Source organism: Canis lupus, chromosome 14 (genome assembly GCF_011100685.1).
Source record: "Canis lupus familiaris isolate Mischka breed German Shepherd chromosome 14, alternate assembly UU_Cfam_GSD_1.0, whole genome shotgun sequence".
NCBI classification, from domain to species: domain Eukaryota; kingdom Metazoa; phylum Chordata; class Mammalia; order Carnivora; family Canidae; genus Canis; species Canis lupus.
Window position 1 is genome coordinate 676,673 of NC_049235.1, and position 22,707 is coordinate 699,379.

Sequence of the window (22,707 nt, forward strand, 5' to 3'; positions counted from 1 at the left end):
CAATGTTTGTCCTTCTCCGATTGACTTATTTCACTCAGCATAATACTCTCCAGTTCCATCCACGTTGAAGCAAATGGTGGGTATTTGTCATTTCTAATGGCTGAGTAATATTCCATTGTACATAAATCACATCTTCTTTATCCATTCATCTTTCGATGGACACCGAGGCTCCTTCCACAGTTTGGCTATTGCGGACATTGTTGCTAGAAACATCGGGGTGCAGGTATCCCGGTGTTTCACTGCATCTGTATCTTTGGGGTAAATCCCCAGCAGTGCAATTGCTGGGTCGTAGGGCAGGTCTATTTTTAACTCTTTGAGGAACCTCCACACAGTTTTCCAGAGTGGCTGCACCAGTTCACATTCCCACCAACAGTGTAAGAGGGTTCCCCTTTCTCCACATCCTCTCCAACATTTGTGGTTTCCTGCCTTGTTAATTTTCCCCATTCTCACTGGTGTGAGGTGGTATCTCATTGTGGTTTTGATTTGGATTTCCCTGATGGCCAGTGATGCGGAGCATTTTCTCATGTGCTTGTTGGCCATGTCTATGTTTTCCTCTGTGAGATTTCTGTTCATGTCTTTTGCCCATTTCATGATTGGATTGTTTGTTTCTTTGCTGTTGAGCTTAATAAGTTCTTTATAGATCTTGGATACTAGCCCTTTATCTGATAGGTCATTTGCAAATATCTTCTCCCATTCTGTAGGTTGTCTTTTAGTTTGTTGAGTGTATCTTGTGCTGTGCAGAAGCTTCTTATCTTGATGAAGTCCCAATAGTTCATTTTTGCTTTTGTTTCTCTTGCATTCATGGATGTATCTTGTGAGAACCAGGAGTTGGTTCTTTGAAAGAGTTAATAAGATAGATAAGCCTTTGCCAGCCTGGGGCAGCCCGGTTGGCTCAGTGGTTTAGTATTGCTTCCAGCCCAGGGCCTGATCCTGGAGACCCAGGGTTGAGTCCTGCGTCAGGCTCCCTGCATGAAGCCTGCTTCTACCTCTGTCTGTATCTCTCTCTCACTCTCTCTCCCTCTCTCTCTCTCTCTATTTCTGTGTGTGTGTCTGATGAATAAATAAGTAATATTAAAAAACCATTAGCCAGCTTTATTAAAAAGAAGATAGAAAAGACTCAAATTAATAAAATCATGAATGAGAAAGGAGATATCACCAACAATACCAAGGAAATACAAACGATTTAAAAAATTTATTATGAGCAGCTATTGGCCAAAAAATTAGGCAACATAGAAGAAATGGACGCAGTTCTGGAAAACCACAAACTACCAAAAGCGGAGCAGGAAAAATAGAAAACCTGAACAGGCCGATAACCAGGGAGGAAATTGAAGCAGTCATCCAAAACTTCCCAAGACACAAAAGTCCAGGGCCAGATGGCTTCCCAGGGGAATTCTATCAAACGTTTAAAGAAGAAACCATAATACCTATTCTACTAACGCTGTTTGGAGAGAAAGAGATGGAGTACTTCGATATTCGTTCTATGAGGCCAGCATCACCTTCATTCCAAAACCAGACAAAGACACCACCATAAAGGAGAATTACAGACCAATATCCCTGATGAACATGCATGCAAAAATTCTCAACAACACTGGCCAATAGGATACAACAGTACATTAAGAAAATTATTCACCAAAAAAAAAAAAAAAGAAAAGAAAATTATTCACCATGACCAAGTAGGATTTATTCCCGGGACACAAGGCTGGTTCAACACTCGTAAAACAATCAATGTGATCCATCATATCAGCAAGAGAAATACCAAGAACCATAGGATCCTCTCACTAGATGCAGAGAAAGCATTTGACAAAATACAGCATCCATTCCTGCTCAAAACTCTTTAGAGTGGAGGGATAGAGGGAACATTCCTTAACATCTTAAAACCCATCTACGAAAAGCCCACAGCAAATATCATTCTCAATGGGGAAGCACTGGGTGCCTTTCCCCTAAGATCAGGAACAACACAGGGATGTCCACTCTCACCACTGCTATTCAACATAGAACTGGAAGTCCTAGCCTCAGCAATCAGACAACAAAAAGACAGTAAAGGCATTCGAATTGTCAAAGAAGAAGTCAAACTCTCCCTCTTCGCCGATGACATGATATTCAACACAGAAAACCCAAAAGCCTCCACCCCAAGATTGCTAGAACTCATACAGCAATTTGGTAGCGTGGCAGGATACACAATCAATGCCCAGAAATCAATGGCATTTCTATACACTAACAATGAGACTGAAGAAAGAAATTAAGAGTCAATCCCATTTACAATTGCACCCAAAAGCATAAGATACCTAGGAATAGACCTCACCAAAGAGGTAAAGGATCTATACCCTAAAAACTACGGAACAGTTTGGAAAGCAATTGAGGAAGACACAAAGAGATGGAAAAATATTTCATGCTCATGTATGGAAGAATTAATATTTTGAAAATGTCAATGTTACCCCGGGCACTTTACACATTTAATGCAATCCCTATCAAAATACCATGGACTTTCTTCAGAGAGTTGGAACAAATTATTATTATTATTATTATTTTATTTTTTTATTTTTTTTTATTTTTATTTTTGGAACAAATTATTTTAAGATTTGTGTGGAATCAGCAAAGACCCTGAATAGCCAGGGGAATATTAAAAAAGAAAACCATAGCTGGGGGCTCACAACGCCAGATTTCAGGTTGTACTACAAAGCTGTGGTCATCAAGACAGTGTGGTACTGGCACAAAAACAGACACATAGATCAATGGAACAGGATCTATGAAGAGAATCCAGGAGAATCCAGAAATGTACCCTCAAGTTTATGGTCAATTAACATTCGACAAAGCAGAAAAGACTATCCACTGGAAAAAACACAGTCTCTTCAATTAATGGTGCTGGGAAAATTGACAGGCACATGCAGAAGAATGAAACTAGACCACTCTCTTGCACCATACACAAAGATAAACTCAAAATGGATGAAAGATCTAAATGTGAGACAAGATTCCATCAAAATCCTAGAGGAGAACACAGGCAACACCCTTTTTGAACTTGGCCACAGCAACTATTAAAATTTTTTTTTTTCACAGCCAACTATTTGTATATGTTTTTATTGGAGTTCAATTTGCCAACATATAGCACAACACCCAGTGCTCATCCCATCAAGTGCCATCCCCAGTGCCGGTCACCCAGTCATCCCGTCCCCCCACCCACCTCCCCCCTCCACCACCCTATTTGTTTTCCAAAGTTAGTAGTCTCCCATGTTTTGTCACCCTCATTGATATTTCTCACTCATTTTCTTTCCCTTCCCCTTTATTCCCTTTCACTATTATTTATATTCCCCAAATGAATGAGACCATATAATGTTTGTCCTTCTCTGGTTGACTTATTTCACTCACCATAATACCCTCCAGTTCTAACCATGATGGTGGGTATTTGTCGTTTCTAATGGCTGAGGAATATTCCATTGTATACATAAACCACATCTTCTTTATCCAATCATCTTTCGATGGACACCGAGGCTCCTTCCACAGTTTGGCTATTGCGGACATTGTTGCTATAAACATCGGGGTGCAGGTGTCCCAGTGTTTCACTGCATTACAGATGCTATCTTAAGAGAAGTTTGGATTCTGTCTGCCAGTCCTTCACCAGGGTTTCTGCACATTGGGTGCTTGTGGGTGGTCAGATGTGTTCACGCACATGCCGCTGGTGTGAATGTGGGAGCCCCTGCCTGGGCTGCGTGTAGGGTGGCCCTGCAGCAGAAGGGTTGACGGGCTCCCAGGGAAACCATCTGAACCAGGGCTTCCTCTGGGAGCAGAGGTTCTTTCTGGAATGTCTGCGTTTCTCCTCAGTCCTCTGGCCTGTGTAAACCTTCCAGCTCTGTGGGGGTGGTTCTCCTAAAAAGTGAAACTTCATGTTACATTTATTTACATAGAATTATACAATATACAAATATACAATATTTCTGAAATTGTGTTTAATAGATAAACTTCCCTTGTCATTTCTTGTCTTGTGTACTTTTGGTCTCATATCTTCATTAGATTAGTGATTTCTTGTTTTTTGATTTTTTTTTTTTTTGAAAACCAGATTTTGAGAATGTTGGTATTTTCCTGGCATTTGGCACATGGACTTCTGCTTTCATCTTCTTAGTTCTTTCTGTGTGTGCACTTTCAGCTCACATCTTCCAATCGTCATGGTGGAATTCTAGGCACTTACAAAATCTTGGGTATTGGGGGATCTGACCAGGTGAGACAATGGCCCTCCACCTGCCAGGCTTTAGTTGCCCTTGGACGCCAGCACTTGTGTGGCCATCCCCTCTGGATGGCCAGCTGGGTCTATGCTTCTCACCCTGACACGGCCACCAAGCACCAACTGATGGATACACTCTGTCTCCGTGAGGGAGCCTGTGCTCTGGGTGGACAGATGACACAGGATTTCTGGAATGCTCGCTTGGTAAACCTTTAATATCTTACCAAATCCAGCCCAGAGCACTGAGCCCTCTCTTCTGTTCGGAGACCCGGCCCCATATCAGGGCCTGGCTGGTGGCCCTCGCCTTGCTCAGGTGTGTGGAAACCTGAGAGGCTGAGCTGGACGGGGGCAGAGGTTGCGGGCCGTAGCCCTCACAAGGTTGACAGGACAGCCAGCATGGTCACAGGGATGCTGATGGTGGCCCCCAGCATGGGGGAGAGGGCCGGGAGCGGCTGAGAAGGTGGGGGTGTGTTCTTTATGTGATAATGGATCCATTTTGAGAAATAGGAGACTCGAGTGTAAACCGCAGGGTACATAGGGTATGTGCAACCGCGGCCCCAGCTCACTATTCCAACCTGCAACCAGGTATGGTTGAGTTCACAGACGAGTGGACCCCCAGAGTCACCCTGGAAGAGAAGAGGGGTTTCCTGTGAGTGGGGCATCTGGGTCTGCAGCCTCCTCCACGAGGGGAGTCCGGGCACCCCACCCACTCAGCCCCACCTCGCCAGGACCGAAGCTCTGCTGCAGGTGGAATGTCCTGCCAGCAGAGGGTGGGTGGCACCCGTTCCAGGGCCGACAGAAAGCAGACGTGCAGCCCTGCACTGTTCCAGCAGCATGGGAGCCCAGAGGGCACTGGGCATTGTCTGCGGCCTCACAAGCCATCCTAGGCTCTCCCACCTGGCTGAAGGCCTTGTGGTGATGTGCTTCTGAACCCTGTAGGGGATGGGCCATCTGGGACTAACACCCACCCAGAGTGCCCCCTGGCTCAAAGGAGAGACACATCTGAGAGCCCCAGGCTCGGCCAGGGCCCCTCAGTGGGATGCACCTCGCACACCGTCTTGACGTTCCTGATGTCCCCAGCACACAGCATGTCCAACATAATATACGACAGGTGTCCGTAGAGCAGCTGGCACAGTGGCAATGAGATGAGAGGCATCTGCGCCTCCTGCAGGTGGTCTGTGACATAGCCTGCCGGGAAGGAGTGTAGACCCAGTGAGAGGACCCCAGGGCGCCTCTGCTCACCCTGCGGCTCCCCCCTTGCTCCTGCCCTCCACACAGCTCTGTCTGCACTGGGGCATCAGACTTCAGTCAGCGAGTGTGACTACAAGTGACACGTGATTCTTCCTATGGGAGCCAAAGAGCCATCCTCTCCCGCTGCTACTGCAGGAGCCCCTGTCAGCCGACGGGCACAGGCACTGGTTCCAGAACCCCATGCTCTCCTGGCCAGTATGCACGTGAGCCCCCTGCTCTGGGCCCGGCTCCAGCTGGACAGGAGCTGTTTGCACAGACTGCTTATTTGGGGGAAGGCATGGCACCTCCCCAAGGGGCTTCCAGGGAGTCGGTTTTGGAGCTAATGGATGTGGACCTGGAGGAGAGACACCAGAAAGCAGAGGTCAGCAGTGTTAGTGGTTGCTGCTGGCTGCGCTAACAGGGTGGTGTCACGAGAGGAGCCTCAGGAGAGGTGGATGGTGCAAATGGGAATGGATATCAGTGGAGAGAGCACTACTGGAAGAGGCTGCTGTGATGAGTACTAGGGAACGCTTGGCCCTCCAGGCCCGTTAACCACCTGCCCGAGGCCTCCACCTGCCCCCCCTCCACGTGGAATAACTGGGAGTGTGCTCTTTCCTGCCACAAATACTGGCTGACATGTCTGCACAGGGGCAGCAGGCAGTGGGGCTGTAATCTGGGGAACAGAGGCAAGGCCTGGGGTACCCCATCCCCCTGTAGGGGCACTTCCCAGGCCATAGCATGAGGAGGCCCACAGGCAGCTGGACCCCCAGGGGGACACCAGAAGAAGGACTTTCCAGAGAAGAGGTGAGGGCCCCGGTGCCCTCAGGCTGCTGCTGGGCCCTGAGCCATGCATGCAGAGGGTAGAATCCAATGGGGTGGGCAGAGGGCGCCAGCATGGACCCCACAGCCCCCTGATCTCACAGGGGCCTGGGATGTTGAGTTCCCTCCAACTGCCCAGGACAATGGTGCACATAGAGCACAGGCGGCATTCACTCCCCATTGTGCACACACAGCTGCCAGTGCCCCATAGAACCCGGTGGACAGGGGACAGAGAGATGAGCCTGCATCAACTGCTCTGCCTCTGGTAGAGTGCACGGGAAGGTAGATGTGTGTGGGGCGAGGTCACAACGATTCCAATGACTTCCATAGGAGTGGCTAGGGTGCTAGCTCAGAACGCTGGGAAACCAGGTGAGAGGTTTGTATGCACTGGTAGGTCTGTGTCCTGAGCATCCACTGGGAGCCCACGAGACAACAGCAGAGGCAGGGGAGGGGGTCAGAGGGAGAGCCCCTCGATGTGAGGGTCCAGGGGACAGCCAGCTGTTGCTACAGAGCCACAAAAGCACAGCCTGCTTCTTCCTCCCACAGAACAGGAGCCTTCTGCCGGCTTGGAGGGCAACAGGCATTTTTGCCCCAGGATGCAGCATGGAGCGCGGCTGTCCCCGACGTGGCAGGTGGAGTGTGCAGGCCTGTCTCCAGTGGGGCCCATGGCATGTCCTGAGACCAGGGCTGGACCAGGGGCACTCAGGCTCCTGCCCCCCAGCACCAGCCTAGCAGTAGTGCCAAGAACAGCCGTTTCCCTCCGCAGCCAGGCAAGAACGTGCTGCGGGTGTGCAGAATTGCTGCGGGGAAAGGTGCAGCAGGGACAGAGAATGCCTGTTGGCCAGCAGCCCCCATGAGGCTCCTGGGCCTCTGGTGTATGAAAGCAGCTAAGCACCAGGAGGGCCCACGAGTGAGCTCAAAGTTCTCACCAGACTCCAGGCCACTAATAATGCCACGTCCCACCAGTGGAGGTCAAGCTTGGGGCGCACAGGCTTTAGTCCTAAATGTCCTCCTGTAATGTTTGGCATTCAACAAAAATGTAATAGACACACAAGCATGCACACACTTACATATGAACTCACACATGCATGCATGCATAACCCACCACCCCACATGCACGCACACACGTGTGCAGACTCACACACACCAGCTCCTATGTACACATGCATGTATTCACACTCACCAGCCCACATTCACACACGTGTACACATAAGCATACCTATACCCGCATGCACATGCATGCACACATGTGCACACATTCACACACACCCCAAATGTGCACACACACATACTAGCCCATATATTCACATACATGTGTACACACATATTCACACCCAGCACCCACATGAATGTGTACACACATGCACACCACCACATGCACACACTTATGTGTGCACATGTTCATAGACACCATGCATGTGCATACCCACCACCCCACACACATGTGCACACATGCACTCACACTCACATGCACCCATGGCCATCCCCACCCACCATGCTCACACATCCTCATGTTAGGATCACATTGTTGAAAGCGGGAAGTGTGAATCTGTCCAGCTTTGGTCTTCTTTCCCAAGACAGTTCTCACTATTTCAATTCCATACTAACTTGAGAGTCAGCTTCTCCGTTTCTGCAGAAAAGCCAGTGGCTGTGATGGAGTTTGCACTGATGTGTGGGTCACGCTGGTGCAGTAGACCTCTTCCAGCCCACAAACATGAGCTGCCTAAACATTTATTGAAGTTTTTAAAAATCTCTCTGGGTGATGTTTCATAGTGTTTGACTTACAGGTCTTTCCCTTCCTCAGGTAACCTTACACATAGGTCGCTTTTCTTTTGCATGATGCAGAATTGCATCCTTAATGTCTCTTTGTGATCCTTCCCTGAAGGTGTGTAGAAACCCAGCTGATTTCCATGTGTTCAATCTTGTACTCTGCATCTTTGCTTAAACTGTTTCTTGTCTGTAGCAATTGGTTTTGTGTGTTTTTAGGATTCTTTGGAATGTTCCATATGTATGATTATGTCATCTGTGCAGAGAGATAGCTTTTATTTCATTTCCAACTGGGGTGACTTTTATTTCTTCTTCTTCTTCCTAATTTAACTGTCTGGAGCTTCTGGTACAACACAAAGTACCAGTGGAGAGAGTGGGATTCCTATCCTGTTCCTGGGTTTTCAGTTAGCTGCCCCATCTTCCTCCACCGAGTACAGTGTGAGCTGTGTGTTGTTCGTAATGCTCTGAGTCGTGCCGAGGACATACACTCTATTCCTAGTTTTCTGACAGTGGATCCTGTCAGATGCTTTCTCCGTATTGCTCAAGATGAACATGTGGGTTTCCCCCTTTACTCTTCTAGTGTGGTGTGTCACCCTGGTTAATGCTTGTACATTGAATGGCCTCTGTCCTCCTGGGACAAATACCACTTCATCGGAGTGTATCATTATTTAATGTGCTGTTGAATTCAGTTTGCTAGTGTTTTGTTGAGGATTTTTACATTATGTTCATGAGGGATAGTGTCTGTAACTTTCTTTTCTTGTGCTTTCTTGTCTGGCTTTGGTATCAGTGTTGTGTTGGCTCCATAGAATGAGGGGAAGTGTGTCCCCTCCCCCTTCTTTTTCAAAGAGTTTGAGAAGAATTGATGTTAATTTTCTTTAAATGTTTGGTAGTATTAATCAGGGAAGAAGCCATCTTGTCCTGCATTTTTATTGTTGAGACGTTTTTGAATACTGAATCACTTACTCATTCAGTATTTTGATTTCTTCTGGAGTCAGTTTTGGTAATTTGAGTGTTTCCAGGAATTTTTCTATTTCATGTGGGTTATCAAATTTGTTGGCGTAGTTATCTGTAGTTTTCTCTTGTGACTCTTTTATTTCCATGATGTCAACAGTGATGTTCTTTCATTTTTGTAGTCAGTCTGGCTAAACGTTTGTAACTTTTATTGATCTTTTCATGTAACTGTTTGGCTCAGTGACTCTTTATTTCATTTTTTTTTTTTGTGCTCTTGTTCTTGTTATGTTGTTCCTTCTGCTAGCTTTGGGTTTAGTTTGTTCTTCTTTCTATAGTTCCTTAAGTCATAAGGTCAAGTTACTTACTTGAAGTATATCTTCTTTTAATAAATGTAGGTATTTATAAAAGAATAAATGCTACAGCTATAGTTTTTCCCCTTAGCACTGCTTTTGTTGCATCTCTTAAATTTGGTATGTTGTCTTTCCTTTCTCTTTCTTTTCTTTTTCTTTTCTCTTATCCCCAAGTATTTTATGATTTCCCTGGTGATTTTTTTTTCCTTTGATCCATTGGTTATTTAAATGTGTTATTTACTTTCAACAATTTTGTGAGTTTTTGTTTTATATTATTTTCTTGAAGGTTTTATTTGTTTATTTGAGAAAGAGACAGAGATAGAGTGAGCACAAGCAGGGGGAGTGGCAGGCAGAGGGAGAAGCAGACTTTCCGCTGAGCAGGGGTCCCGATGTGGGACTCAATCCCAGGACCCTGGGATCATGGCCTGAGCTGAAGGCAGACGCTTAACTGACTGAGCCACCCAGGTGCCCTGTTTTCTTTATATTATTGATTTGTTTCATCCTTTTTAAAAATATATTTTATTTATTTATTCATGAGAGACAGAGAGAGAGAGAGAGAGAGGCAGAGACAGAGGCAGAGGGAGAAGCAGGCTCCCTGCAGGGAGCCCGATGCGGCACTCAATCTTGGGACCCCAGGACCCCAGGACCACACCCAAGCTGAAGGCAAACGCTCAACTGCCCAACCACCCAGGCATCCCGATCTTTGTTTTATTCTGTTGTGGTCATAGAAGATACTTTGTATAATATCTACCTTTTAAAATCTACTGAGACTTCATTTGTGTACTAACATGGGGTCTATCCTAAAAAACATCCAAAGTACACTTGAGAACATGTGTGCAGCTATTGCAGGGTAGGTGTCTGTGCATGTCTGTCAGAGCTGGTTGGTGTGCTGTGCTGTTTAAGTCCTCAATCTCCTTACTTATCTTCAGTCCATTCCTGAGAGAGGCATACTGAAGTCCCCAACCACTATCATAGAGCTGCGTATTTCTCCCTTTAGTTCTGCCATTTGTTGTTTCATATATTTTGATGGTTTGTCATTAGGTGTGTGTTTATCATTTTTATATCTTCTTGCTGTATTAAACCTTTTATTAATCCATAATGTGCTTTTTTGTCTTTTATAATCTTTTTTGTTTTAGGGTCTATTTTATCTGATATTATTAGTATAGCCACTTTGTTCTCTTTTGGTCACTATTTACATGGACATCTTTTTCTGTCCTTCCATTTTCAACTTATTGGTGCCTTTACATCTCAAGTGAGTCTTATCACAAAGTTGGATCATGTATTTTTATCCTTTCTTTTAATTTCTGTCTTTTGATTGGAGAGTTTAATCCATTTACATTTATAGCAATCGTTGATAAGAAGAGACTTACTTCTGTTTCTTCTGGTGCTGCTTCTTTTCTTTATGTGCTATAGCTTTTTGTCCCTCATTTCCTGCATTTCCATCTTCTTTGGTGTTTAAATGATTTTTTTTTGTAGTGAAATGTTTATTTTTATTATTTTTTAAAGATTTATTTATTTATTTATTTATTTATTTATTTATTTATTTATTTATTCATTCATGATAGACATAGAGAGAGAGAGAGACAGAGACACAGGAGGAGGGAGAAGCAGGCTCCATGCTGGGAGCCCGACGCGGGACTTGATCCCGGGACTCCAGGATCGCCCCCTGGGCCAAAGGCAGGTGCCAGACTGCTGAGCCACCCAGGGATCCCTGTAGTGAAATGTTTAAATTCCTTCTTCATTTCATTTTGTGTATATTCTATAGCTATTTTCTTTGTTACTGTGGACATTATTTCAAACATCCTGAAGTTTATAAGTTCTATTTTGAATTTATAGCATCCTAACCTCAATAACATTTTTCTTTTTTTATTTACATTTTTTTAACTTAAATTCAATATGCCACCATATAGTATAACACCCAGTGCTCATTCCATCAATTACATTTTTTAATTAAGTAAATCAGACATTAACCTGGTATAAGATATCATATAAGAAAGGTATAACCTTTCTTAACCTGGTATAAGCTATCAAGCTAAAGTCTCCAGGCCAGGCCACAAACTTATAGTAAATTATTAGAAGCATTTTCATTACAATAGAAAGCAGGAAAAGGAAACCTAGCATCATTTCTAATTGGAGGTTCAACTACTGCAATAACACCATATATATATATATATATATATATATATATATATATAGGAAAGGAAGAGATGAAACAGTCTTTATTTGAAGGAAATATGATTTTTAAATAAAAAATCAATCGACAAGCTATTAAAAGTGAAGTCTATAAGGTGGCTGCAAAGATCAATATGCAAAAATCAACAACTATGACTGATCATCAAATACAATTAAAAAGAATGTTTTCAATAACTAAAAATTCTAAGGTACTAGGTATAAACCTAGAAAGAAAATATGAGGTCATTATGGAGAAAACTAGAATAACAAATCGATTTTTAAAATCAGTTTAACAAGGTTTCCCATTTGAATTCAGAATCTTAAAGAAAACTCTGTTTTGAAATTTGTGTTCTTAGTACTCTAAATATTAATTCTACACTCAGAACAAATGTAACTGCTTCTCTGTGTACAATGAAGATAGCCAGGGACAAAACAACACTGCATGCTGACAAAGAAACTGATGGTGATTGATGGGTGGGGATTCCAGTCTCCAGATCCCTGCACCCCCATAACTGACATAATTCTTCCTTCCCTGTAGTGACATAGAGCCATCATCCTATGCAAGCTCCAATAAAGGAACTGACCCCTTAACTCTCTTACCTTGTGGGGAGATGAGTCCCCATCCTGTAGCCCAGCAAGTAACATTATGAAGGTTCACATCTGGGGGTGCGATGCAAACAGGGAGCACAGAGTCAGAAAACACAATGCGAGATTTCAGCTGCACCAGGGCGATGTCACCTCCAACAGGGTGGTACAGTTGGTATGTAGGGTGCACGATCACCTTGTTCACCTCAAACCACTGGGTGTGATTGCTGGCAAACCTGAGGTCCACCAGGCCGACATACATGTCAAAAGCCACAATGTTCTTATCCCTGTGGGGACACAGAACAAAGACACAGTGACTTGAGCATCTTGCACGTGGGAAGCAAGGGCACTGTCCATTCACAGGCCTAGGGAGGACTGGAGCATGGCGGCCTCAGTCTCCAGGCTCTCAGCCAGGATATGGAGAAGCAAGTTCCTTGCAGCACACAGAACCTGGTTGTCTGGTGGAATTGCTCCCAAAGAAGTCCTGACATGGGCCAATGGAGGATTCAGAGACTCATCCTGACCTGCTGGTCACCAGCAGCCCAGGATGGTGAACCTGTCAGGTGAGCTGCCCCTAAGGCAGGTCCTTCCTTATTTCTTGTCCTACGATATATCTCAAGGAATCCATGGCCCTGAGGAGCCCTTGGCCCTATCCAAGGAGCGGCTGCAGTGGAAGGAGCTATGTCTGGGCCCCATTCTCTTCCCCATCTCTGACAAGTCACAGCTGATGCAGCCTGCGTGGTCCATCCAGCGGCCCTGGGCCTCCAAGGACATGGCATCTGGCCCTGCCCACTCACCTATCGAAGCAGTGGGCTGCCGACAGGATCCAGTACTCACTGATGATGGACCCTCCACAGATGTGGAAGCCTCTGTAGTGCACGCTCACCTGCCATGGCCACTTCCTCTCCAGGACATCCACGCCCCCCACAATCTTCCCCTGTATGTAACGGCGACCACAGGCTGAGGAGAAAGCAACAGAGCCTGTGAGGAGCAGCAGTGGCAAGGTGGGCAGGGCACAGACATAGAGTAGTTGGGAGGCGTTGGGAAGGGGAGGTCCAGCAAAGGGGGGAGGAAGGGAGGGCAGAGGAGTGTGGGAGAGGGGCGGAAAGGGGAGGAGAGGAGAGGAGAGGAGGGGAGCGGGGAGAGGCAGGAAAGGGGAAGGCAGAAGGGAGGGGAGGGGAGGGGAGGGGAGGGGAGAGGGGCTGAGGAGGGGAGGGTGAGGACTGGAGAGGGTTGGGGAGGGGAGGGGAGAGGGCAGGGGAGGGCAGGGGAGGGCCGGCGCAGGTCTCTACCGCGGGGAGAAGGAAGCCCCGGGCTCGCCGCCAGGACTTTGGCCCCGGGCCGGGAGGGGTCCTACCCACGTTCACGTTCACGTTCACGTTCAAGGCAACGACCTTGCTCAGGGGGCGTCCGTGGGCCCCGGGGGCAGCCTGGGCAGGGGGCAGGAGGAGCAGGAGCAGAAGCAGGCGGGGGGCCGCCGGCGGGGATGCTCCGAGCGGGATGCGTGGGTCACGCAGCAGGGCAGCCATGAGGGGGAGGGTCCTGGGGAGCGAGCCCGTGGGACCTGGGGCGGCGCCGATGTGTGACGCCACCAACTTGCGACACCAGCGACGCGCGTGACGGCGCCAAGGTGCGACGCCGCAGGGCACGCGATGGCCCCAGGCGCTCCGAGGGCGACGACACCAAGGAGCACGTGAGGAAACCCCAACCACCTGCCTGGGCAGCTTCACCTCGTACACCTGGTGGTGGCCCCTGCCCCGCCCCCGCCCCCGCCCCCGGCGCCCCGGAGTCCCCAGGCAGCTCACAGCCTCCTGTGCCCCATCACAGAGCTGGCTTCGTGGTCTCCCGGCGCCTCCCTCCGCAACCGGCCCCCCGGGGGCTCCGCCCTCCCCGGTGTTCCCCGTCCTGGACCCCTCGCTTCCGACCCCCCGTCTCAGGGGCCCCTTAGAATGCACATCCTGGCTCACTTGGGTGGGCTGTGGTTCCCACAGCAGGGCTGTTCTGGCCTGTCCACTTGTTTCCCAGATGACAGGACGCCATCGGGTGCCCTGAGCGGAGGCTTGGGATGGGAAGGAGCTGCTCCTGCTCCGGGTGGGCAGAGGAGCTTCCCGGGGTCCTTCCTGCCTTCCTGCCGGAGGGCGTGGAACCATAGCTTCTCCACCAGGAGTGACGTTCCTGGGGGACACTTGGTCATGTCTGGATACACTGTTGATCACCGTGGTGGGCGTGGGATGCTGGCATCTAGTGGGTGGTTCAGGGATGCAGCTAAACATCCTGTAATTCTCAGGCCGCCCTTCCAGATCCAAACGTCAATAAGGCTGAGTTGAGATACCTTGGGCTGCAGGCTCCCCAGGGACCGCTGTCCTGTGGGGTGAGGCTGAAAGCTGGCCTTCTATGGGTGCACTCAGCGTCTGCAGCACCTGCTGGGAGACAGAGGGTGCAGCGAGTCTCATGTTTGCCTCGAGAATAGACAAGATGGTTAGAAGGTTTCCATCGCGTTGGGCCACTCTTTCCTGTGGCTTTAGTGCGGGCTATTGCGAGTGTTGGTGTTTCTGGTTGCAGGCTTCTACACCCAGCTTGGACACATGGGAGGAAGGAACAGCCCAGGGAGCTCCCAAGGGGCGGTTGTTCAAGTCCTGTGGTGCCTGTCTAGTCTATGTGTCTACTCTGCACAGTCCTGTGATGTGTGACTCGTGTTGTGGTGAGTAGTGGGAGGAGCAGAATGGAATGTGTTCATCATTCTTGTCTGAACCTGAAGGAACTTCTCCCAGCTGAGTTAGTTTCTTCCAAACTGCTATTTTCACTTGATGGATTTGGTGTTTAATTTCTGTGTTTGAGGCTTTCCTTTGATGTCTGCTATTCCTTTGTCTTCCAACTGAAATTAAGACTGCTGGAGTGAAAAGTGATTGGAAACTCTGGGGTGTGGGCAGTGCTGGGTGAGTCATGGGAGCAACTGATGTCACTACCTTCAGGACATTCCTCTAAGCTTGTCAGATTCTCCAGATGACCCCAAATTCCTTCCTGAATGTCAGGGATCTTACGCAGGTTCTGACAGCTCAAGTAGAGGTTGTTGTATCTTAACATTCCGCATTAAGTATATATACCATCTCCTAACCTAATTTTAGCATTCAGGGCCCTAAATTGTGGATTGCCTGTGTTACTCTCAAAGAAAACAGAACTCCAGATTTCTGCAATAGTCCATGAGGCCCATTAGCCCAGAGGTATGGAGTGGGGTGAAGACTTAGGGATGTGGCTGCTTCTCAGTTACTGCCCGACATTCCTGGGTTTACCATTTCCTTCCACAGTCACATCTAGACACACTGCTTCTTGTTGAGGATTCTTTATTGTAGATCAGGATGTTTTCCACTTTCTGTTAGGTCAGGTATTACTTATAGATCTGCCATCCACCTGATCAAAACCTTTTTTTTTTTTACTAAGATATAATTTATACACAGTAAAATTGATCCAGTCATGAAAGTTTTGACAAATGCTTGCAGTCATGTTGCCACCACAATCAAGCTATAGAAGAGTTCCACTGTCTTCCCAGTTCCTTTGAGCCCCAGTAGAGTCCTTCTTCCCATAATGCCTTGAAACAACTATTCTAGATTTCCACCCACATCGTTTGCCTTTCCCAGAATGTCATATCCAGTCTTGTAATTATAGGTTCCCTTACTTAGCAGAATGCATTTGAGATCCATCCATGTGATGGCCAGTAAAACTGACTGGGCCTCAAAATTTCTGTTCTGAGACTTTTAAACTATGAATTTAACTAACTCTCTAGTACTTATGGGACTGTTTAGGCTATTGGTTTCTTTTTGAGGGAGTTTTGGTACTTTGTACCTTTCAAACAAATTGTCCATTTCACTTGAGTTATTAACTTATGGCTGTAAAGTTGTTAGAAAATATTCTCTCATTATCATTTCAATGCCTGTAGTAATGACCCTCTTCTGTTCCTGATGTTGGCAGCTTCTAACTAGCTACTGTTTGATTTATGAAGGCCATTGTCTATTTGTATGCTACTTTACTGAATTTTCATCCATTTGTGATAGCTTCACATTGATTATTTTTTAGTTATTGTGTTCTAAGAGCTCTTTGTATATTCTTGGTACTGGTATCATCAGATCTATGATCTGCAAATACTTTCTCACAGTAGGTTGGCTGTCTTTTCACCTTTTTGAATGTGTTCTATGACACACAAGATTTTTAACTTTAAAGAAGCCCAATTTATTCTGGCATTTGTACTTTCAGTGTCATATCTAAGGAGTCACTACTTAACCCAAGGTCATTAAAAGTTACTCCTATGTTTTCTTCTAAATGTTTTATAATTTTAGCTCATATGTAGGCCTGTAATCCATTTTGAGTTAAATTGGAGTATGGTGTGAGGTAAGGTCCAGATTCATTATTTTGCATGTGGATATACAGTTGCCTCAGCACCATTTATTGAAAAGACTATTTTTTTTCCATTGATTCTCTTGGAACCCTGTCAAAAAACGATCGGCCATAAATGTAAGAGTTTATTTCTGGACACTTGATTCTGTTCTATTGATGTGTATTTTGATTCTTATGCAAGTTCCACACTGCTTCAACTATAGTAGTTTTGTAATAAGTTTGTCATTACAAAATTAAGTCCTCCAACTTTGTTTTTCTTTTTCAAGACTGTTTTGTCTATTCTGAGTCCTTTTTCATATGAATTTTAAGGTCAGCTTGTAAATTTCTAAGAAAACCAAGCTGAAATTTTGATTAGGCCTGCAATGAATTTGTAGATCAACTTGGGGAGTATTACCATCTGTGATGGTTTGAATTGTGTCCACCGCCCCCCCAACAGATGTTTAAAACCTTTCTTCCAATACCTAAGAATTGGAAATAAGGTCATTGCAGATGTAAAGTTAAAATGAGGTCGAACTGGAGTATCCTTTTTTTTTTCTTATAATAAATTTATTTTTTATTGGTGTTCAATTTGCCAACATACAGAATAACACCCAGTGCTCATCCCATCAAGTGCCCCCCTCAGTGCCCATCACCCATTCACCCCCACCCTCCTCCCCTTCCACCACCCCTAGTTCGTTTCCTAGAGTTAGGAGTCTTTATGTTATCTCTCCCTTTCTGATATTTCCCACACATTTCTTCCCTCTTCCCTTGTATTCCCTTTCACTATTATTTATATTCCCCAAATGAATGAAAACATATATTTGTCCTTCTCCGATTGACTTACTTCACTCGGCATAATACCCTCCACGAACTGGAGTATCCTTGATCCAAAATCACTGGTGTCGGGATGCCTGGATGGCTCAGTGGTAGAGCGTTTGCCTTCAGCCCAGGGCGTGATCCCGGAGGCCTGAGATCGAGTCCCACATCGGGCTGCCTGCATAGCCTGCTTCTCCCTCTGCCTGTGTCTCTGCCTCTCTCTGTGTGTCTCTCATGAATAAATAAAAATAAAACCTTAAAACAAAAAACAATTCATTTAAAAAAAAAAACAAAATCACTGGTGTCTTATGAGAAGATGAGAGAGAGGTATACAGGGAGAAGATGGTCGTGTTAAGGTGCAGAGACAAAAATCTCTGGAGGCAGAGATTGGAGGGAGTGATGCATCTACAAGTGAAGGAATGTCAAAGATTGCCAGAATCCACGAGAAACCAGGACATGGAGATAGACTACCTCAGAACCCTCAGATACAGTGAGCCCTGTTGACACCTTGATTTTGGACTTCTGGGCTCCAGAACTGTGAGAGAATACATTTCTGTTGTTGTAAGTGAAACATGTGCTACTTTGTAATGGCAGTCCCAGGAAACTAGTACAGATTTTGATACCAGGACTGGGGTCTGGTAAGTTTGAAATCTGAAAGGCAGATTGAAGGCATGGATATCCAAGCAGGTGTTGAAGTTAAGGTTTGCAGTTTGCAGTCTGCAGTGTATGTGGGCAGGCTGGAAATGCAGGCAGGATTTGTATGTGGCAGTCTTAAGGCAGAACTCCTCCAGGATACCTCAAGATTTTGCTCCGAAGGCCTTCAAGTGACCAGGTTATGTCCACTCATATCCAGGGTAATCTCTCCTTTACTTAAAGTAAATGGATTGTAAATATCGATTGCATTTACAAAATACCTTTATAGCAACATCTAGAGAACATCTGAGCAAACAGTTGGACACCATAACTTAGCTCAGTTGACACATAAAATTGACCATGACAGTCCATTACTTGTCAATTCTGAATCCATACACATCCCTTTAATACATAATATATAAATAAACACAATAATGAAGTCATATTTCCATCTAAGATGATAGAACCATCCTGAGCATATGAAAATGCACTAACCCTTTTCCCAGGAGAGGATGCAAAGTCCATGGGTGACGTTCATGCTTCTCCCTGATGCCCAAGACATACATACATTCTTAACAAAATGAGGAAAAAATACTAATAACAACTAAAGTTTCTGCAAATGGTCACATGGTCCTTGCTGATATCACATTCCATATCTCTTTGCCCTCAGCAAGCACCCATGGCTCTTGATCTGGTGAGATGACTCAAATCTTCCTTCCTACAGGACCTGTGCCATTAGTGTCACCTGAATTGTGGTGTTTGTTTTCCACTGATTTAATCAAGGGTTTGGACATGCTGGAGACACCCTGAGACATCACCTGCGTTCCAGAGTACTCTCCCTCACCTCCACTATGAACAGGCAGTTGATTTCCTTTTGGTGTAGTTGCTCTTCATTTTCTTCATATTTTGTTAGGGTTGCTAATAATGGCTTCACTTTCTTTCCTGAGTTGGCTTGTGCTTGGCCAGTTTTGCTAAATCACACTGATTCTTTAGAGTTGACCTATATATTTAAATTATCAAGAAGGGATGGTTTTAAACCATCCTTTGTCAGTTCCTCAGGCTATGTTCTCCTGTGCAGTAATTTTGATACTGGGTTGTGCAGTGGCTTAGTTGCATCATGGGAAATGCATCTGGGAAGAAATGTAATTTGTTGGTGAAGGGTATATATATCTATTCATTGTGAATATTATGCATCCATAAACTCTTATTTCTAAGGGTTTCTATGAGAAATACCAGTGTGATGCAATGCGTGTGTAACACAAGTCTCTGTTACCGAAATCCCATACTGATGGGATTTTGCTTGGTGTTTCTTCTTTCATGGCTTCCCTGGTTCCTCTTGTTAAACGAGGAGGGACGTCCGTGCTGCTGTTCTGTGACATTTGTGGCCTCATCTGAAAGGCTTGTGCTCAGTTCCCCATTCTCGTTTCAAGCTGCATGTTTCTGTTCTCACGTGGGGCTGCCAGTACAGACTCTATCCACTTGTGCAAAGGAACCAGAGTCCTGGTGACACAAATCCATGTGCAGAAACACTTAATGTGGGGCCTCTTATCTCCCAAGCTTCCAAGGAATCTATCAGTATCTCAGAGGTAATTACCATTCAGTGAAGACTGTTCTTTTGCATCTGATCCCTGGGAATCCTGCATCCTATGTGTTGTCCTACAGGACCACTGCCCTCAAGGCCCTTCATATCAGTGTCTTTCCTTCAGGAGGTCTGATACCCTGAACTTTCCCTCAGCTCCACCCCAGGCCCCAGGCTGGAACCTGCCCCTTGGACTTCCATGCAATTGGCAGAAGGTAAAGAGCATTTGGAGAAGAATGGCATCCAATTTGAGAAGGCAAGAGCATGGGGAACCCCTCCATGGGAGGAAGGTCTTGAGGAAGGGGATGATCCTTTCACTTCATGGTGAAGTGAAGAACATGGTTGCTTGGTGTGGGATGTGCCCACAGAGCCAAAGCCCACATTCCTGTTGGTTGGGTGCAAAAGGTAGGTGGGAGACAGCTCTCCAGAGGCGTGTTGACCCATTCCGTGTGGCTAGCAACACCAATGAAATATACTGACGTAGCATGTTTTCATTTATCCTGGGGCAGTTTAAGACAGATCATCATTCCAATTTGTAGCAGTTTTCTGTAAGTATAGCACCCTGGAAAGAAAGACGGAGTTTGTTCTGAGCTGGGAATTGGAAAGGGCTGGGCTTGCCTGCCTCCTGCAGCCACAACTTGGGTTGTGGGTCCGGCCAGCCCCTGCATGTGTGGCGAGCAGACCCTCTGCCCTGAGACATGTCCTAGCCCTCCTTCTGCTCACAGAATGCTCCCAGTCCAGAGGTAATGCTCCTCTGCTAAGGAGTCACCAACACTGCTCTGCAGACCCAGAAGCCCCAAGAGATGAAGAAGAGCTGGATAAGTGAGGACACATGGAATCATGTCTGCCCAAGGTCTAACAGGCCAGGGGTGCCCATGGCCATGTTTCCTCTTCCTTTACACCATCCTGCTCTAACAAACTTATGATCTTGAGATGCTCTCAGTAGTGATGGGCACCCCTGGCTGGTGGGGAGGATGCCTTTTCTGCCTGCCCTTCCTTGTTCCAGGTGAATCTTTGCAGGTGTGTCCTCATCATCCAGGCCAGTGTGAAATGTTACATACTTAGACTCAAATCCAATATCCTGTTGGACAAAGCAGTCTCTGAAAAATGAAAGCATTTCAGAACCATTAGCTTTCACCTCTCATTTCTGCTACAACATCCCTACTTGTAGTGGCACTGCTTCACAAGACCCCTTTGTTCTGTCCTCTTGGCACATGGCATGTCGTCTTGAACTCTTCCAGGGGAGGACTATAAAATGTGCTACAGTGAGCACCAGGACACATATGCATTTCAGTATCCTGTAGAATCTTACTTAAGCCTGTTGGAAGAAGGGTTTAGGGCTAGCAGTTAGGAAGACCTGAGGAAACTATCAAGTGTAAACAACAAGTCAGAAAAGTGAATTATGGATTGGGAAAGGATGTAAAGCATACTATTGGCAACATTCAGTATGGATCAGGGCTTTGTAATGTACCTGCTCTTGATGGAGACGCTCAAAGAGCTTACCATCTCACTTCTGCACAGGATTCATGGAAATGGTCAGGGTTGAGGTAGAAAGGGAACAGTGCTCACCCAGAGAGCTAGAAACATGTATCAATAGAACAGGGTTAACAGGAATGATGAAGCAACCTCTCCTAATCTGGATTGTACAGGGAGTGACCCAGGTTCTCCCCAGGGTCATACAGAATGGTGATAGCATCTCTTTTAGTACTGATTATACAGTGAATACCACTAGGTGTTCTTCATTTATGGTAATGTTTTCCATGTCTTTGTTGTCAGCCTTTTTTAGCATCTCTTCTTCAAGTTAGGGGAGTTTTGTCTTTTAGCCTTAGTAAGCTTTTTAATCATGTATTTTTAATGGTTGTTATTAAATCCCCTTCTACTCTTTTGAAAAGAACTTGTTTTTTTTTTAAAGATTTTATTATTTATTCATGAGAGACACAGAGAGAGAGGGACAGAGACGTAGGCAGAGGGAGAAGCAGGCTCCATGTAGGGAGCCCAACGTGGAATTTGATCCTGGGACTCCAGGATCACACCCTGAGCCAAAGGCAGATGCTCAACTGCTGAGCCACCCAGGCGTCCCCATGAACTTGTTTTTTAAATTGTATTCATGTAAGTTTTAGGTCCCCACCCAGGGACCCCCTAATGAGCTGTTAAAAACAAATGAATGGAGAGATATCCAGAGTTCATGGATACAAAGGCTTAATGTTAAAAATGTACCTGTCTCTAAATCCACCCATGGGCCTAATGTGAATTTAATCAAACTATGACCTTGCAATTACTTGAGTGGCATGGCATGGCATGGCAGACAGTAATGGGTTCCCAAAGTTGTCCACATCCTAATCCCCATGTACTGTAAAAAATGTGCCTCCCATGGTAAAAGGGACTTTGCAGGTGTGATTAGGTTAAGTGCTGGGATGGGGATATCTTCATGTAGTATCCACATTGGCCCAGTGTGAAAACACAAGGGTCCTTACACAAGATAGGTAGGAGGATTCATGTTAAGAGAAGGCAATGTAACCATGGAAGTAGAGATTGAGTGATATGGTCATTGGCCAAGGCATGTGGTAGCCTCTGGAAATTGGAAGCAGCAAGGAATGGGTTCTCTTCCAAGAAGAATTAGTCCTGCAGAAACAATTGTTGATTGTAGCCCCATGAGACTCACTTCAGACCCCTGACCCCAGAACTGTCAAAGATAAATATGTTTTAAGCCATGCACATACATACACAAGTCTGGAATAGTTTTTAAAGTGCACTAAAGACTGGTCTTAAAGTTATAATTCATGTGGAAGGGTGAAATCAAATAAAAATAAGACAATTTCCATTCAAATATCAAATCTTATGACACTGTAGTAATTAAAATACAGTGGTGCTGATGCAGACACAGGAGCTGGCTGATATTGGATAACTGATGGTGGAATTGAGCACAGGATCAAGATTCAGAACTCATTGAACAGCCTTAATAACAGCTTAGACCTAGGTGAAGAGAGAGTCCATGGACCAGAATATGAGTTGGAAGAAACCACCCAGAATGGGAAGGGAAAGGGGAAATTCAGAAAGGAAGCATGAATGTACTTCAGTGCTATTGGTGTATATATATTTTTAAGGAAATAGTGCATTTTTTTGTTTTGATTTTGGTTCAAATAAAATCATAAGAAACTCTGATTCTGGCCAGGATGGAGTATCAGGGACAGATTTACCTTCCATCTGAAACCATGAAGAAATAC

At 45.7% G+C, this 22,707-nt stretch overlaps 1 protein-coding gene across 2 annotated transcripts; it reads right to left on the minus strand.

The window, feature by feature from the left end:
- Positions 1-3,958: 3,958 nt before the first annotated feature.
- On the minus strand, positions 3,959-13,670 carry PRSS38 (serine protease 38). 2 transcript variants are annotated; one of them, XM_038556449.1, is made up of 5 exons: positions 13,445-13,670; positions 12,885-13,047; positions 12,103-12,374; positions 5,268-5,401; positions 3,959-4,839 (listed from the first exon to the last, which is right to left on the minus strand). In XM_038556449.1, the coding sequence occupies exons 1-5, from the start codon at positions 13,614-13,616 to the stop codon at positions 4,585-4,587; spliced, it is 996 nt and encodes a 331-aa protein (XP_038412377.1). In that variant the 5' UTR covers positions 13,617-13,670; the 3' UTR covers positions 3,959-4,584. The 2 variants fall into 2 exon arrangements, with proteins under 2 accessions (XP_038412377.1, XP_038412376.1); XM_038556448.1 differs by having other exon boundaries at positions 5,259-5,401; positions 13,445-13,668.
- Between the last annotated feature and the right edge of the window lie 9,037 nt (positions 13,671-22,707).

Excerpts from the sequence above, each read along its gene's own strand:
- PRSS38 (XM_038556448.1), bottom strand. The coding sequence starts at position 13,616 with ATGGCTGCCCTGCTGCGTGACCCACGCATCCCGCTCGGAGCATCCCCG. Across the intron at positions 5,402-12,102 it reads GGGACTCATCTCCCCACAAG|GCTATGTCACAGACCACCTG; the intron begins GTAAGAGAGTTA and ends CCTTCCCGGCAG. Across the intron at positions 4,840-5,258 it reads ACGTCAAGACGGTGTGCGAG|GGTGACTCTGGGGGTCCACT; the intron begins GTGCATCCCACT and ends CTTCTCTTCCAG.